The sequence below is a fragment of the Passer domesticus genome, chromosome 3 (genome assembly GCF_036417665.1).
Source record: "Passer domesticus isolate bPasDom1 chromosome 3, bPasDom1.hap1, whole genome shotgun sequence".
Classification (NCBI taxonomy): Eukaryota; Metazoa; Chordata; class Aves; order Passeriformes; family Passeridae; genus Passer; species Passer domesticus.
In genome coordinates, this window is record NC_087476.1 from 111119717 (window position 1) to 111132343 (window position 12627).

General features: G+C 43.1%; 1 protein-coding gene across 1 annotated transcript in view; it reads left to right on the top strand.

The window, feature by feature from the left end:
* The first annotated feature begins 533 nt into the window (after positions 1-533).
* MSH2 (mutS homolog 2) overlaps positions 534-12627 on the top strand; it is a 45612-nt gene continuing 33518 nt past the window's right edge. Inside the window, exons 1-6 of the mRNA XM_064415135.1 lie at positions 534-794; positions 2831-2985; positions 3388-3666; positions 3981-4127; positions 5141-5290; positions 7456-7589. Coding sequence (XP_064271205.1) covers positions 575-794; positions 2831-2985; positions 3388-3666; positions 3981-4127; positions 5141-5290; positions 7456-7589 — 1085 coding nt within the window. The 5' untranslated portion in view covers positions 534-574. The remainder of the gene's footprint in view (positions 795-2830; positions 2986-3387; positions 3667-3980; positions 4128-5140; positions 5291-7455; positions 7590-12627) is intronic.

Here is a 12627-nt window from a genome sequence, read left to right on the forward strand (position 1 = left end):
CGGGGTCTCTGGACACACTCCTGCTGTGAGCAGAGGAGGGTCTGTCACCCGGAGCCGCTGGCAGTGTCGCTGACCCGGGTGACATCCCGCTCCCAGCCCGGGCTGCAGCCCCCGCCCTCCGGCAGCCCGGACGGGCTCTTCTCCTCCCGGAGCGGCTGCCAGGGCACACCGCCTGTCCGGCACTACCTGGGGCATTTGGGGGAGCTCTGCCCGGAGTCACCGTCCCCGGAGGTATTTAAGGGAAGGCTCTCCGAGGTGCCCCGGTCTGCTCCGCACGGCGGTGTCCGCTGGCGGGCTGGGCTCGGTGCTCTCAGCGGTGTTTTCCAGCCCGCGGGATCCCGCATTTCCGAGACGGAGCCAGCACGGAGCCCCGGCCGCGCGCCCCCGGCGTTGCCATGGCAGCGGCGGCGCGCCGGGCCTGCGCGCTCCCGCCACGCGGAGCGGGCCCCGCTGCGATTGGGCGGGGCGGGCCTGACGCCAGGCGCGGACCGCGCGGCGATTGGGCGCCGCCGGCGCGCCGGCGCGCGGGCGCGGCGTGCTTGGCGGGAGGCGGCGGCCGCAGCGGGAGCGCAAGATGGCGGTGGAGCCGCCGCGGGAGGCCGTGTGGCCCGAGGGCGCGGGCGCCGAGGCGGGCTTCGTGCGCGCCGTGCTCTCGCTGCCCGAGAAGCCCGACACCACCGTGCGCTTCTTCGAGCGCGGCGACTACTACACGGCGCACGGCGCGGACGCGCGGCTGGCCGCCCGCGAGCTGTTCCGCACCCGCGCCGTCATCCGCCAGCTGGCCGGGGCGCCGGGTGGGTGGCGGCGGGCGCGGGGAGCGCGGCCCCGGGCGCTGAGGGGCGGAGGGGCCCGGGGGGAGCGGGGCAAGGCGGTGGCGGCCCCTGGGTGCTGGGGCAGGCCCGGGAGGGCCCTGGCAGCCCCGGGAGGGCCCGGCCGCGGTGCCCCGTTGCCGTGCGGGTGTCACCAGGATCGGGCTCGGTGGCGTTTCGTGCGTGGCGGGGGCCGGGCAGGGCGGGCGGTGCTGCCGGTCCCTTCCCGCCCTGCCGGGGCGGATGGATGCGGGAAGGGAGATGCTGGGAGGTGTCCGGGTGTCCGCTCTGGGTGGTTGAGGCCGGGAGTCGCTGAGTGAAGTTCTTCACTTTCCAAGTGTTTCTGTGTGTTTTGTAAGGTTTTCTTTTCCGGCCACCCCGTGCTGGTTGCCGTTCATCACTTGGTGTAAGGCAGTGCAGCTTGCAGATGCAGGTGTAGGAGCATCAAGATAAATTATCTTGTTGGAAAGTATAAACCTTAGTATTGGCCTTAATCTCAAGGAACACAGCGTTGATGAGTTATTGGCTCAGATTCTGTAAAATAAACCTCTTTTAATGAATCAAAAAATTTTTTTGTGTGTATGAGCAACAGCATTAAAAACATGACATTCTCGTATGCTTTTTCCTTTCTATTGTGACTTCTGAGGTCATAAGTAAAAAAACCCCCAATATTTAAATACCTCAGCTCTCCCTAAATGTGTCTTCCAAGACTGGAAGCATGCATCAGTATTATTGTTGTATTCAATTTAGAAGTGATTTTGCAGGTGTAATCACATGACTACCAGCTCAAATTTTAAACCCTGTAAAGCCTTATGTACCATATCCAGCTAAAAGCATAAAACTGCACTGGTTGCTTTCAGGGTGATTTCAAAGTACACATGAAGTTCAGCTGCTCCCCACCCCCTGCTAGTGTATTGTAGTGTTTCAACTGAAAAAAATAAGAAAAATTGTGCTTTTTGGGACAGTTCTACACTGGGAAAGAGAATATATGTAAAATGAGGGGTTTTTTACCTGCTTCAAACAATCTTACTAGATGTTTGAGGAAAGAAAATTAAAAATTCCTGTTCGAAATAAACCCATAAGTTGCTATGGGTGTGCAAGTTTGCTGCTTAACATCTTTGATGGAAAGGGAGGAAGAGCCTCAAATGTGATTGAGGCATGCTGCTGAAAGAGAGATGTGATACTCCCTGTTGCTTGTGCTCACTTGGTGTCTCACCTAACTGCAGTGTGTCTGATGCCAGATCCGAGTTATTTCCACTTCCCAGCCTGGCAGAAAGCTTAGTGTACTCTCCTGAAATGCCAGTTTGCTCAGCAGTGGAATGACCTTGTTCTGTGGGTAGGCTGCTGCTGGAGTTGGGGAGGTGGAAGTGGTGTTGCTCCTCTGGGCAGCTGCATGGAATTAAATTTGTTCAGCTGCATCATCTGCTTGCACATACAGGAGCACAAGCAAGAAATTTGTCAATTAGGCACTTTCTAAGTTGGGTTTTAATGTAAACTGTTATTTTTTTTTTATGATATGTTGTTTTTACAGGGTAAATCAAGATAAAAAGGGGAGTGTCTTGGCACACGTGTGAGTGTGAATAGGGTGGCAGTCTTTTCTGTCAACAGAAGCTCCTTATCCAGAAAAGAAAAGATGTACAGCAGGAGAATCTGTAGCAGACTTCTAATCCTCATTAAATCAGAATGTGTGAAATATTAATTAGTAAAGCAAGTCGAGAATATTGTGAGAGGGGAAGAGTGACAAGAACATACCCCTTTGTATATATTAACGTACTTATAAAGTGAAATTAGGAATTGAACGTTGTTTTTATTTGGAGAGAGATTGTGCTTTCTTCATTAGTATTGACCAGTTGAATGTTGTGGATCTGTGTTGTTTCATGGATTCTACATGTTTGTTTCTTTGATGCTAAGACAGTGTCTTCTGAAGGCTGTTCTTGGGGATTTTGATTACAGAAAATAAGAAAATAAACGTTATGAACAAATTCAGGTAACTCATAAATTTCTTTTTTTTTTTTTTGTAGGAACTGAGAAGCTTGAGAGTGTTGTGCTTAGTAAAATGAACTTTGAATCTTTTGTGAGGGACCTGCTTCTGGTTCGTCATTACAGAGTTGAAGTTTACAAGAACAAAGCAGGGAGCAAATCTGTCAAAGAAAATGACTGGTATTTGGCTTACAAGGTACAACTTTCAACCTTTCTTTATAGTTGTGAGATGAAAGAAAAAATGCCCCATAGCTTTTTCCTGCTTGGAGTTTTGGGATTTTAAGGGACTGATGATGAAAAATCACACCTGATTGTTATGTATTGGTTATATGGCTGTTAAACATATCACTGTCTTTTCTACTGCTCTAAGGCTGAAAGAGCTTGCTCCGTGTCATTACCATAGGTTGGGAAATAAAGGAAACCTGAAGTGCTTTCCTCTGTGTAGGTGATATGTAAAATTCAAATGGTTAAAAAAACCAGAATAGCATTGTATTTTATATGAATGGACTGCAGTACTTAGTTTGATCAGTTCTTATTTTGAAAGAAAATAAGTGTGCGTGTACAATTCTTTTAATAAGTACTTCCTTTTTCTAAACAGGGTTCTCCAGGAAATCTCGCCCAGTTTGAGGAAGTTCTCTTTGCCAACAATGACATGTCCACAGCCATCGGGGTTGTGGGGGTGAAGCTGTCTGCTGCTGATGGACAGAGAGTAGTAGGAGTGGGCTATGTTGACACTACGCTGAGAAAATTGAGTGTTTGTGAGTTCCCAGATAATGACCAGTTCTCCAACCTTGAAGCTCTGCTGGTTCAGCTGGGCCCGAAGGAGTGTGTGCTGCCAGGAGGAGAGACTGCAGGAGAGATGGGGAAACTGAGACAAGTAAGGGAACCACTGTGGCTGACAGACAAAACCTCTAAAAACTCATTTCTGTTTTTTTAGCTAGGCTCTGATTTGTGGAAAAACCAAGAATCAATATCTTAATTGGAGGAAGTTTTGATTTATGTATACGAAATGTATTATTTGTTGTTTTATTTGCCCTTTAATCAACAAAAGTTCTAAAATCTTGTCTGTCATTCCTCTCCCTGCAGCCTAGCAGTAAATAAATATCACCTCAGGGTTTGCTTCTATGGGGTCAACATCTGTCCCTTAAATATTGAAATGAAGTGATAACTGTGTGTGTTTGTGAACAACAGGTCGTTCAGAGGGGAGGAATCCTGGTTACAGACAGGAAGAAGGCAGATTTCACAACTAAAGATATTGTTCAGGATCTCAATCGCTTGTTGAAATCAAAAAAGGAAGAGCAGCTGAACAGTGCAGCACTGCCAGAGATGGAAAAGCAGGTGAGCAGTGTTCAATGTGCCTCTCTTTTTAAAAAGTGCAGTGGTGTGTGCACCTGATGTGAGCTGATCTCCTCTACATTCTTGCTGAAGTGTTCAGCAGTTCTGCTCAGCTTGGGTCTGTGTCAGAGCTGGATACCAGGGGTCCTGGAAGAAAGGGAAAAAACCATTCACTTAAGGCTTTAAAGGAGAAACTCTGATAGGTAAGCAAATAGGCTGCAGAAGAGGTGCCTCCTGTTCATAATGTATCTAGCCTAAGGACTGAAATACAATACTCTGGTTATTTTGCATGACAGGAAAATTGGTATTTGAAAACAGAGTAATGTTTATGATAATATTTTTGTTTTGTCTTAGGGCTTAAGTATATGATTTAGTGCCTGCATGTTTGTTCTTAGCTGCAAACAAGAGGCAATTTGTTGAGATAAACAAGTTTTAAAATGCCCCTCACTGCTGATGCTCACTGCAGGTGTAAGGTTCACAATTATCCTCCCTTAATGTGTCATTTCATAACAGATTAGTGTTGTTTGAAGTGTGTTGCAGCTGAACAAGTCAGTCATGCTGCTGCCTCTCTTTTGTGCTGGCACTCAGCAGTGCTGTGCAGTGAGTCAGAGCAGATGCTTGTTCTGGCTGAAAACTAACCCTGAAACCATGTCCTGAGATGATCCAGCCTATCTCATTTATCTGTGCAGTATAACTTGTTTGTGTTCCTGAGCTGGAAACATTCTGATAGCAGCTTTGGAAAGCTGGCAAGGTGTGCAACTTCACATTTTGTTGATCAGATTATGCAGATGGCTCGTGTGTTGTTCTTGCACCTGCCTAGAAAGACGCTGCAGTGCCGTAGAAGGTCCCAATGGAAATGAAGTCTTGTCAAACAGGATGAGTCTCTCACAGCCCTGCCAGAGTTGGCCTGCCTCAAAGTCTTCCTCAGCTGTCATTTTCTAGGAGCATTTATCAAATCCTCTTGGATTCTTTTATCTAACTAGAATGTGGTGTGTTTTTTTTTAAAACAACTTCAGGTTGCTGTTTCGTCTTTGTCAGCTGTTATCAAGTTTTTGGAGCTGCTGTCAGACGAGTCAAATTTTGGACAGTTTGAGCTGACTACTTTTGATCTTAGTCAATATATGGTTCTAGACAATGCAGCTGTTCAAGCCCTCAACCTTTTTCAGGTAAGAAATACATACTTGAGTTAGTAACTGGTTTACAAAATACTTCATTACTTAGCTCTTGCTAATGAGCCTGCCTGCCCAATTGCAATTCCCCAGATCCTGATTAATGGCAACTTCCACATTTTAGCTTTGTTCTTAGTTACTCTCCTGCAATGTGTGTTTTAAACATTTAGATACTCTTATCACTTTTTAAATTTTTGTTTCTTGTTCGTTTGTTTTAAATGTAAAAGTGGAGAGAGGATCATCAAAGAGGTAGGAAGTGGTCACAGTAGTGCTGATCTTGGGAAAAGAATGCCATCCTCAGTTAGATGGTGTTACTGGAATGTGTAGCACATGACAGGAGCAATGCCAGTGGTGTCAGGAAGGGAGGGCTGGCAGTGAACAGGACAGTACTTGAGAACATTGTGAAAGCACCATGTCATGTTAGCTGTCATGTTTTGATGTCAGTTTTACCTTTTTTACACACATTTTCTACAAATCCAGACAGGCTGACAGACTCCTTCATACCTCCTGCCAAGTCTGTTTTTCTGCTTTGCCCATTTCTACAGTTAGAGGAAAGCAGGGACTCAAAGTGGTGTGTTGTATCAGCTTTTGTCCTGTTTCCACATTAGTAAGCCCTGTTTAATGATCTTTTCTTGGACCTAATCTGCTTTCATATCAGATTTATAGGAAGATATCACAGATTAAGGCCCTGTTTACTTTGGTGGGATTTCTGCAGGAAAACAGAGCATATATTCAGCACCTGAGCTGGTTAGCCCCTGAAGAGAGATGTTCTGAATTTTTTAATTTTTTTTTAAAATTTCCTGCTGCTGAGTGCCTCTCTAGGGAATGAAGCAAAAATTACATTTCTTCTCAAGCTTTATGGAGGGTGTTCTAGGAATTTCTGTTTTAGCTACATTCCTTTACAAGTCCTTGCAGGTGTTACATGTTTTGTGATAGGAGATAGACTGCTGTGTCTTCAGGGGTTGTTGTGAGCCTTGGAACAAAGGTTTTTCCATGGAGCAGGAAGCTGCCTGCACGGTAGGATGTGTGTGTGGAGATTTTTGGACAGCAGTAAAACAAAGACAAGTAATTTTGTAATTTGAGTTGTTCTGTGAGGTGTGTAGATAAAGTTTTTATAGTGCTGCAGATGCAGTTGGTGGTATGGAATGTAACCCTAGACACTGGGTGTGCTGAAGTAGGTAGTTTCTGTATAATACATGTATGTATTCTGTGACACTTTCTTGCATTCAGAAGTTTTTAGTATATCATACTGCCCAGAACACTGAGAATAGGCAATACACTTTAGATATTAGATATTCCAGGGGCTGAATGTGTCAGTATTGCTTCTCATTCATTTCCTGTTGTTGTGACTCTAGTTCTACATACAGGAGCATCCAGACCCACTCCTGGCTGAAGGCTTGCCTGCTGTTCTAATTGCAGCTTTTCTTGTGTAGAGGGAGTTGAGATTTTAATTTCAAAGTCAAGAGTTGAAACAAGCTTGTTTGTTCAGTATTAACCAAAATTTTTGCTTCGTAGCTGTTTGTGCGAAAACCAAATCAAACCACAACAAAAATGCCCAAAACCTGTCTGGAGTCCAGCTAATATTAAACCTGAATTATGGGTAATGAACTGTAATTTGAACAGAGCTAAGTTTAGAGGTGTTTATAGCACTGCAGAGATGATCTGGGGAAGCTTGAGAGCTTGTTCTTCCCCATTGCCTGATTCTGTTGTGTTGTTTCCTCCCCAGCAACCCCCATTATTCTCAAACTAAACCCCTTGAACTTGAGTCCTGTTTCTTGCTGCTTTTTTGTGATGGACAGGACCTCTAATTTTTGACCTTAAGAAGAGCAAACTAGCAAATATGTAGATGTATTTCCACTTTTGCTACTCAAAGTGCAAACTGCCCCATGAGTAGGTACACTTTTAACTTTGCTGTTCAGTCAGGATTGGTTCCAAAACAGACAAACCTACTCCTTCCTTCCCATGTTCCAGGGACCAGAGTGTAAGTATTTAATGCTGCACTGTTTCATTTACCATTTTTGGTGGGTGCCAAGTTTAATGGAAAAAAACTCATGTTCTGTTCCTAAATAGCTGTGTGTCATTCAGTGGGTGTCAGTAAACTTCAGTAACTAATTTTTTTTCCTTTTGTTCATTTTTCTTTTTTTTTCCCTCATTCCTTCCAGAGTTCTGTGGAAAATGCAAATACTGCACAGTCTCTAGCTGGTTTACTGAATAAATGCAGAACCCCTCAAGGACAAAGGCTAGTTAATCAGTGGATCAAACAACCACTTATGGACAAGACCAGAATTGAAGAAAGGTAACAACATTATGTGTTTAACAGACTTAAGCAAGTTAGTAACTATTTTATATAAGGCCCTTTCTTTTAAGCACAGAATGCTACAACCAAGAAACAGTAGTGGTTGGAGTCTTTGTGTGCTACCCTGTAATGCATTGCAGTTAGAGCAGAATATATTTTTCCTTGAGATGCAAATTGACAGGTTGCTGTTAAATTAAAAGCTTTTTGCAATTATGTATTTTAAAGAGGAGATACAGTATGTTTAGATGATCTGAATGATGCTGTGCTACAGGCTAAGGCAGTTCAGCAGTCACTTACTGACTTTGTTCATATGCAAATGCTCAGCCTGTATAATAATATTTTGATGTCGCTTCAAGTTTACCAGTTAAAAAAAAATAACAAAACACCTAAACAATTAAGCAGTTGTGACATCTTCCTGTTCCCAGAAGAAAGCTCCTTCTGATTACAGTAGGTCACTCTAATCATGCCTAGATACTGTGGGGGCTTTTTCTTTCTTGCCCTTTGATCCTGCCCTCTGTCACAGTGTGGCTGCCCTGCTAGTAGATAACAGTATCAGCTGATAAGAAGCCTTAGAGAATCTGGTAAATCCCTGCTGAGAATGCGCAGATTATTCTCAATCCTTCAGAGAGGAAAACTGCTCTGTTCCCACTGTGTGTGTTTGTCTTGAGTATGTTCACCACGCAAATACAAGTTACACATTTTTTAAACTACTCCTATATATACTGTATTTTAATGATCTAAACCCAAATTTCATGTACCTCGAAAAACCAGTACTACAAAATGTGTATTAAGGTGTATCTTGACAAAGCAGAAGAGGCTGGAAAATTGAGTTTAACTTTGATAGATTCTCTAAGGCTCATATTTCAGATCAGGCATTGCAGATATGTCTGTATATGCTGTTGGGCACAGATCCCTACTACCAAAAAAAGAAATCTTGGCTTGGGTGTGCTGATATTTAAATAAGTTATGCAAAGAGTAGTTGTTTAAGTCCAGCTGGCAGCTAAGCACAGAGCTGCCTGCTCACCTCCCTGGTGGAATGGGGAGGAGAGGCAAAACCCAAAACACAGCACTGTACTGGCTACTGAGAAAAAATAAACTCTGTGCCAGCCAAAATCAGCATGATAGTTTTCTCTCTAGGTTTCTGGAGACTGAATTATTCTGCTTCTTTTCAGCAAATTTTTCTACTTTTCCTCATCAGTTGCAGAATGGTGTGTAGTAACTTGATCAGAGCCCACTTAGAAATATTGTTAATGTGGTGCTGAAATATTTGTTCCCAGGTTTGTTGAATGCTGTATCTTACTTCTGCATGTGTTACAAAAGCTTTCATTGTTGGTTCTTGACTAAGTACCCAAGATCATCTGTCAGTTTTGGATCCTAATATCTGAACCAAATTTAATTTATGATTGTGTTGTTTTTAAAATTTTTTAAGTTAGAACTCCCATCTTGTAATTTTCTTTGTGACACATTTGCTTATTACTGTACATCAGAAATCTTCCAAGTTAGGAAGAGACAGTGTTTTCTTTATAAAACTGGGGTTGAGTTGTAGGCAGGAAATGTAACTTGACCTGTTTTGTAGAGTTACTGTCACTTCTGTGTTTCGTGTTGCGATTCTCTGGCTGATGTTGGCTGCATGTAGGAAGAGGTGTATTTAAAGGAGGAGGGGAGTAATTAAATGAAGTTAAGCTCTTAGTGAAGCTTGTAAAGGTCAGTATATTCAAGTGTTATGAATTTGAAAGAAGTCCACTGATTACCTCCTGTATCTTGCCCAGCTGCAGAAGCCTTGGAGCTGCAATTTGTTAGAAGTACTTTCCTTTAACCTCTACTAATGGGCACTAAAATGCCATAGAGACACCTTTTCACTTTATTCTGCTGCATTCTGTCTGAATGCATCTTGCTTTCAAGTACTACTTGGATGAGCTCAATGCTCTGAGATAAAAGCAATGTAATTTACTTGTAAGCTTCATCCTCCCAAACTTTACGCTTTTCAGAGGGTGTAGGACTGTTCTTTTTTTAATCCCAAGGAACAAGTATGATAAGAGAAGCTGTTAGTGAGATGTACTGACAGATTTAAATATCTTTTGAAAGATATGCAATTGCCAAGTTGTTTTCTGAATACTTTGCAGTATATTGTGGTTGTTTTAAGGATTGCAAACCACAGTTTAGAGCATAAGGTGGCTTGGGAAGGAAATACCTGGACAGTTGTCCCTTTATGTGTCTCCTTTGTTGTCAAGGGGAAGTACAGATTATTTCTCAGCTTGAAGTGTGCCATGTTGAAGGACCCCATTTAACACTAACCAGAGCAAAACTCCTCAAACCAAGCAGAACTGTCCAAGCTGCACTGATGTTCAGTGGCTGTTTTGAAGGAAGCCTCCTGTTTTGCTTATATGGGAGGTATTTGACTTAACTGTTGTCCCAGTAGTGTAAAATTGGTGTCTGAAAGTTTTCCTTTTTTTTTTTCCCCCCAAAAAAGTTAGACTGTTGTAACCCTCCGCTAAGACCTGCAGGTGGTGCAAGTCATCTTTTGGAGATAAAGAAATCCACTTCTTTCAGTAGTTTTTAATCTGCAGTGTGTTGTTAAGCTGTATGGAAAAATGGAACACAGAGTTGAATCAGCAGTCCTTATTAACTATTGATACAGTAACAGCACAAATTAAAGGACATGGTGCCCATGCTTCAGATAAAATGATGTTTACTGACAGGAGCAGCTCCTGATGAGAACTGAGAAAACAGAGCTCCTGATAGCTGCCTGTCTTGTAAGACTTGGGGTTCTGCCAGTATCCAGCTGGTTTTCCTTGATTAAAAATATAATTATCAGTCATAAGTATAAACAATACAGCCTTACCTCTCCTGTGTGGTGTGTTCAGAAGGCAAGTACATGAGGTTCTTGCTCCTTGTCTCATAGTCAGCATATTTGAAATTAAAATGTAGTCGCAGAGCCAGCATGTGCAAATACAAGTATTAATTGCATAACCAAATTGACTGCAATACAGCAGGCAGCTCTTCAGTATGTCATGTTTATTCTCCAGGTACTGGAAAGTCTGAGGAATGTGGCACAGTGTAAAATAGTGCTTGTTCTGTTATGTCCTGAGAAGAGAGTTCATGCTGAATATATTTTTTTTTCCCCCCTGCATTTGGGATAAACTCTATCTGACATTTATACACACCATAAATAAAAGATTCCAGCTCACCTTTTTAATGCTTTATGTATACTGTGGTTGAACCTCTTATGTGCCTGTGTCCCATGGAAAAGGTGCAGGGGTCTCAGAGGAGTTAAAGGCTGTACTCAAACATCACTTGCTCTGATCCAAGCCTATTTTGAGCTTTCCTCCTGTGTTTCTAAATATCATGCTGCATGGAGACCACATTGTAGAAACAAATCCTGTCTCTGGCAGAGTCAGGAAGTAATACATTTGGGAAGCTCGAGATGAATAAATGGCTAGAAGGGTAAAAATTCCAAGTTTGTAGAACATTTTCATGCATCATAATTATTTAGGTAGCAGTTTAAAAAATAAAGAAAACCCAATCCTAGCTTGTTGCCTTGAGACAAGAAGAAGCATAGTCAAAGGCCCTGGATCTCTTGGAGCACCTTGGGTGAGGCATGAGGATGGTCAGACTCTGGAATGTGAGCTCAGAGAAGTGGAGGGATCTCTGTTCTTGCTCCGTGTTTGGCTGAAGTTAGCCTTGTTTTGAGCAAGGGCTGTAACCAGAGGCCAGCAGTTCCAATGGGAATTGTTCTGCTGTTAAGGTTTCACTGCTTTTGTGTTCTTTTGTGTTCTTTTCTAACCTGCAGCTGTCCCTGCAAAGCGTTGCAGATAGGCTTTGTTGCTTTTGTTGTTCTGGGTAGCAGCTGTGCAGAGACCTTCAGTGCTTTTCTGAGTACAGGTCAGGCCCTCTGCAGAGGCACAGACTGAGCCCAGGCAGCTGCATTAGCAGTGTGTGCTGGCCCGTGTCCTCATGGAGGGAGGGGAAGGTGTGACCAGCTTGGAGGTTTGTCCAAATGACCTCTTTAAAATGCATTTTAGGCACTGGGACTGCTCCTAATGCCTCTAGGGAAGCTTCTGAAATACAGATTGAATCTGAACGATTTGGAGACAGAAATGTGATTTCTTATTGTCATGGAGATCATGGTGCAATAAATATTTCCCATGAAAAAGGTTCTCATTCCAGTGACATGAAAATGCTGTTGGCTTCCAGTAAGACTCTAGAAATGTTAGAAAAACGTCACCTTTGTCATTCTAAAAGTTACCATCATTAAGTTCCTTAGAGAAATGTTTGGAGCTTGAAGGTCTCAATGCTGCTTCTTTAACCCTCTTCACCTATGTTTACTGTTTTCAAAACTACTAATTTACCTCTTGGGTTTGCTTGTAAAACTGTTTGCCATTGAGGGCTGTCTAGAGACATTAAACTGGAGCTCTGCTGGTCAAGCACACATCACACAGGCCATGTTTCTAGGAAGGATTTGCCATCAAATGGCAAATTTGCTCTCAAAACCTATCCGAGGGCTTAGATTGTTGTGTTGTAAAAATACTTATATTAGTTTTCTTGTCTGAGGAGCTGAAAAAAAAGACTCCTTTTATGACACCTTCAGGTGTGAGAAAGACAATGTTGGTGTTTGTATTCTGCTTGTTTGTATTCTGTTATCCAGATCATTTATCTTCTGGGTCAGGGATCACTATCAGTGTTGCAAATCTGTAAATTACAGGTGGCATTGAGTGGTGCAGCTCTGGAGCAGGTAGTCATAGTATCTCCTCGTTGATACTTCCAGCTCATCCTCTTCTTTCTGACAAGTCCTCACTTGGTGCAAAATAAATAGAAGGATTAAGCTTTTAGTAATTTCTTTTGTGTCTGAGTTTTGAGGCTCAACAGAAATGAAAGTTAAACTAAAATTTGATTGAAATGTCACATTGGTTTTCAGATTTGTAAGACATGATGAAACTGCTATTTATTTAGGGAAATGTGAATCTGTAGCTGCCATGCTGTTCTTTGGCTCTCATCCTGCCAAAATGAGGTGGATGGCACTTACTGCCATAGTTAAATT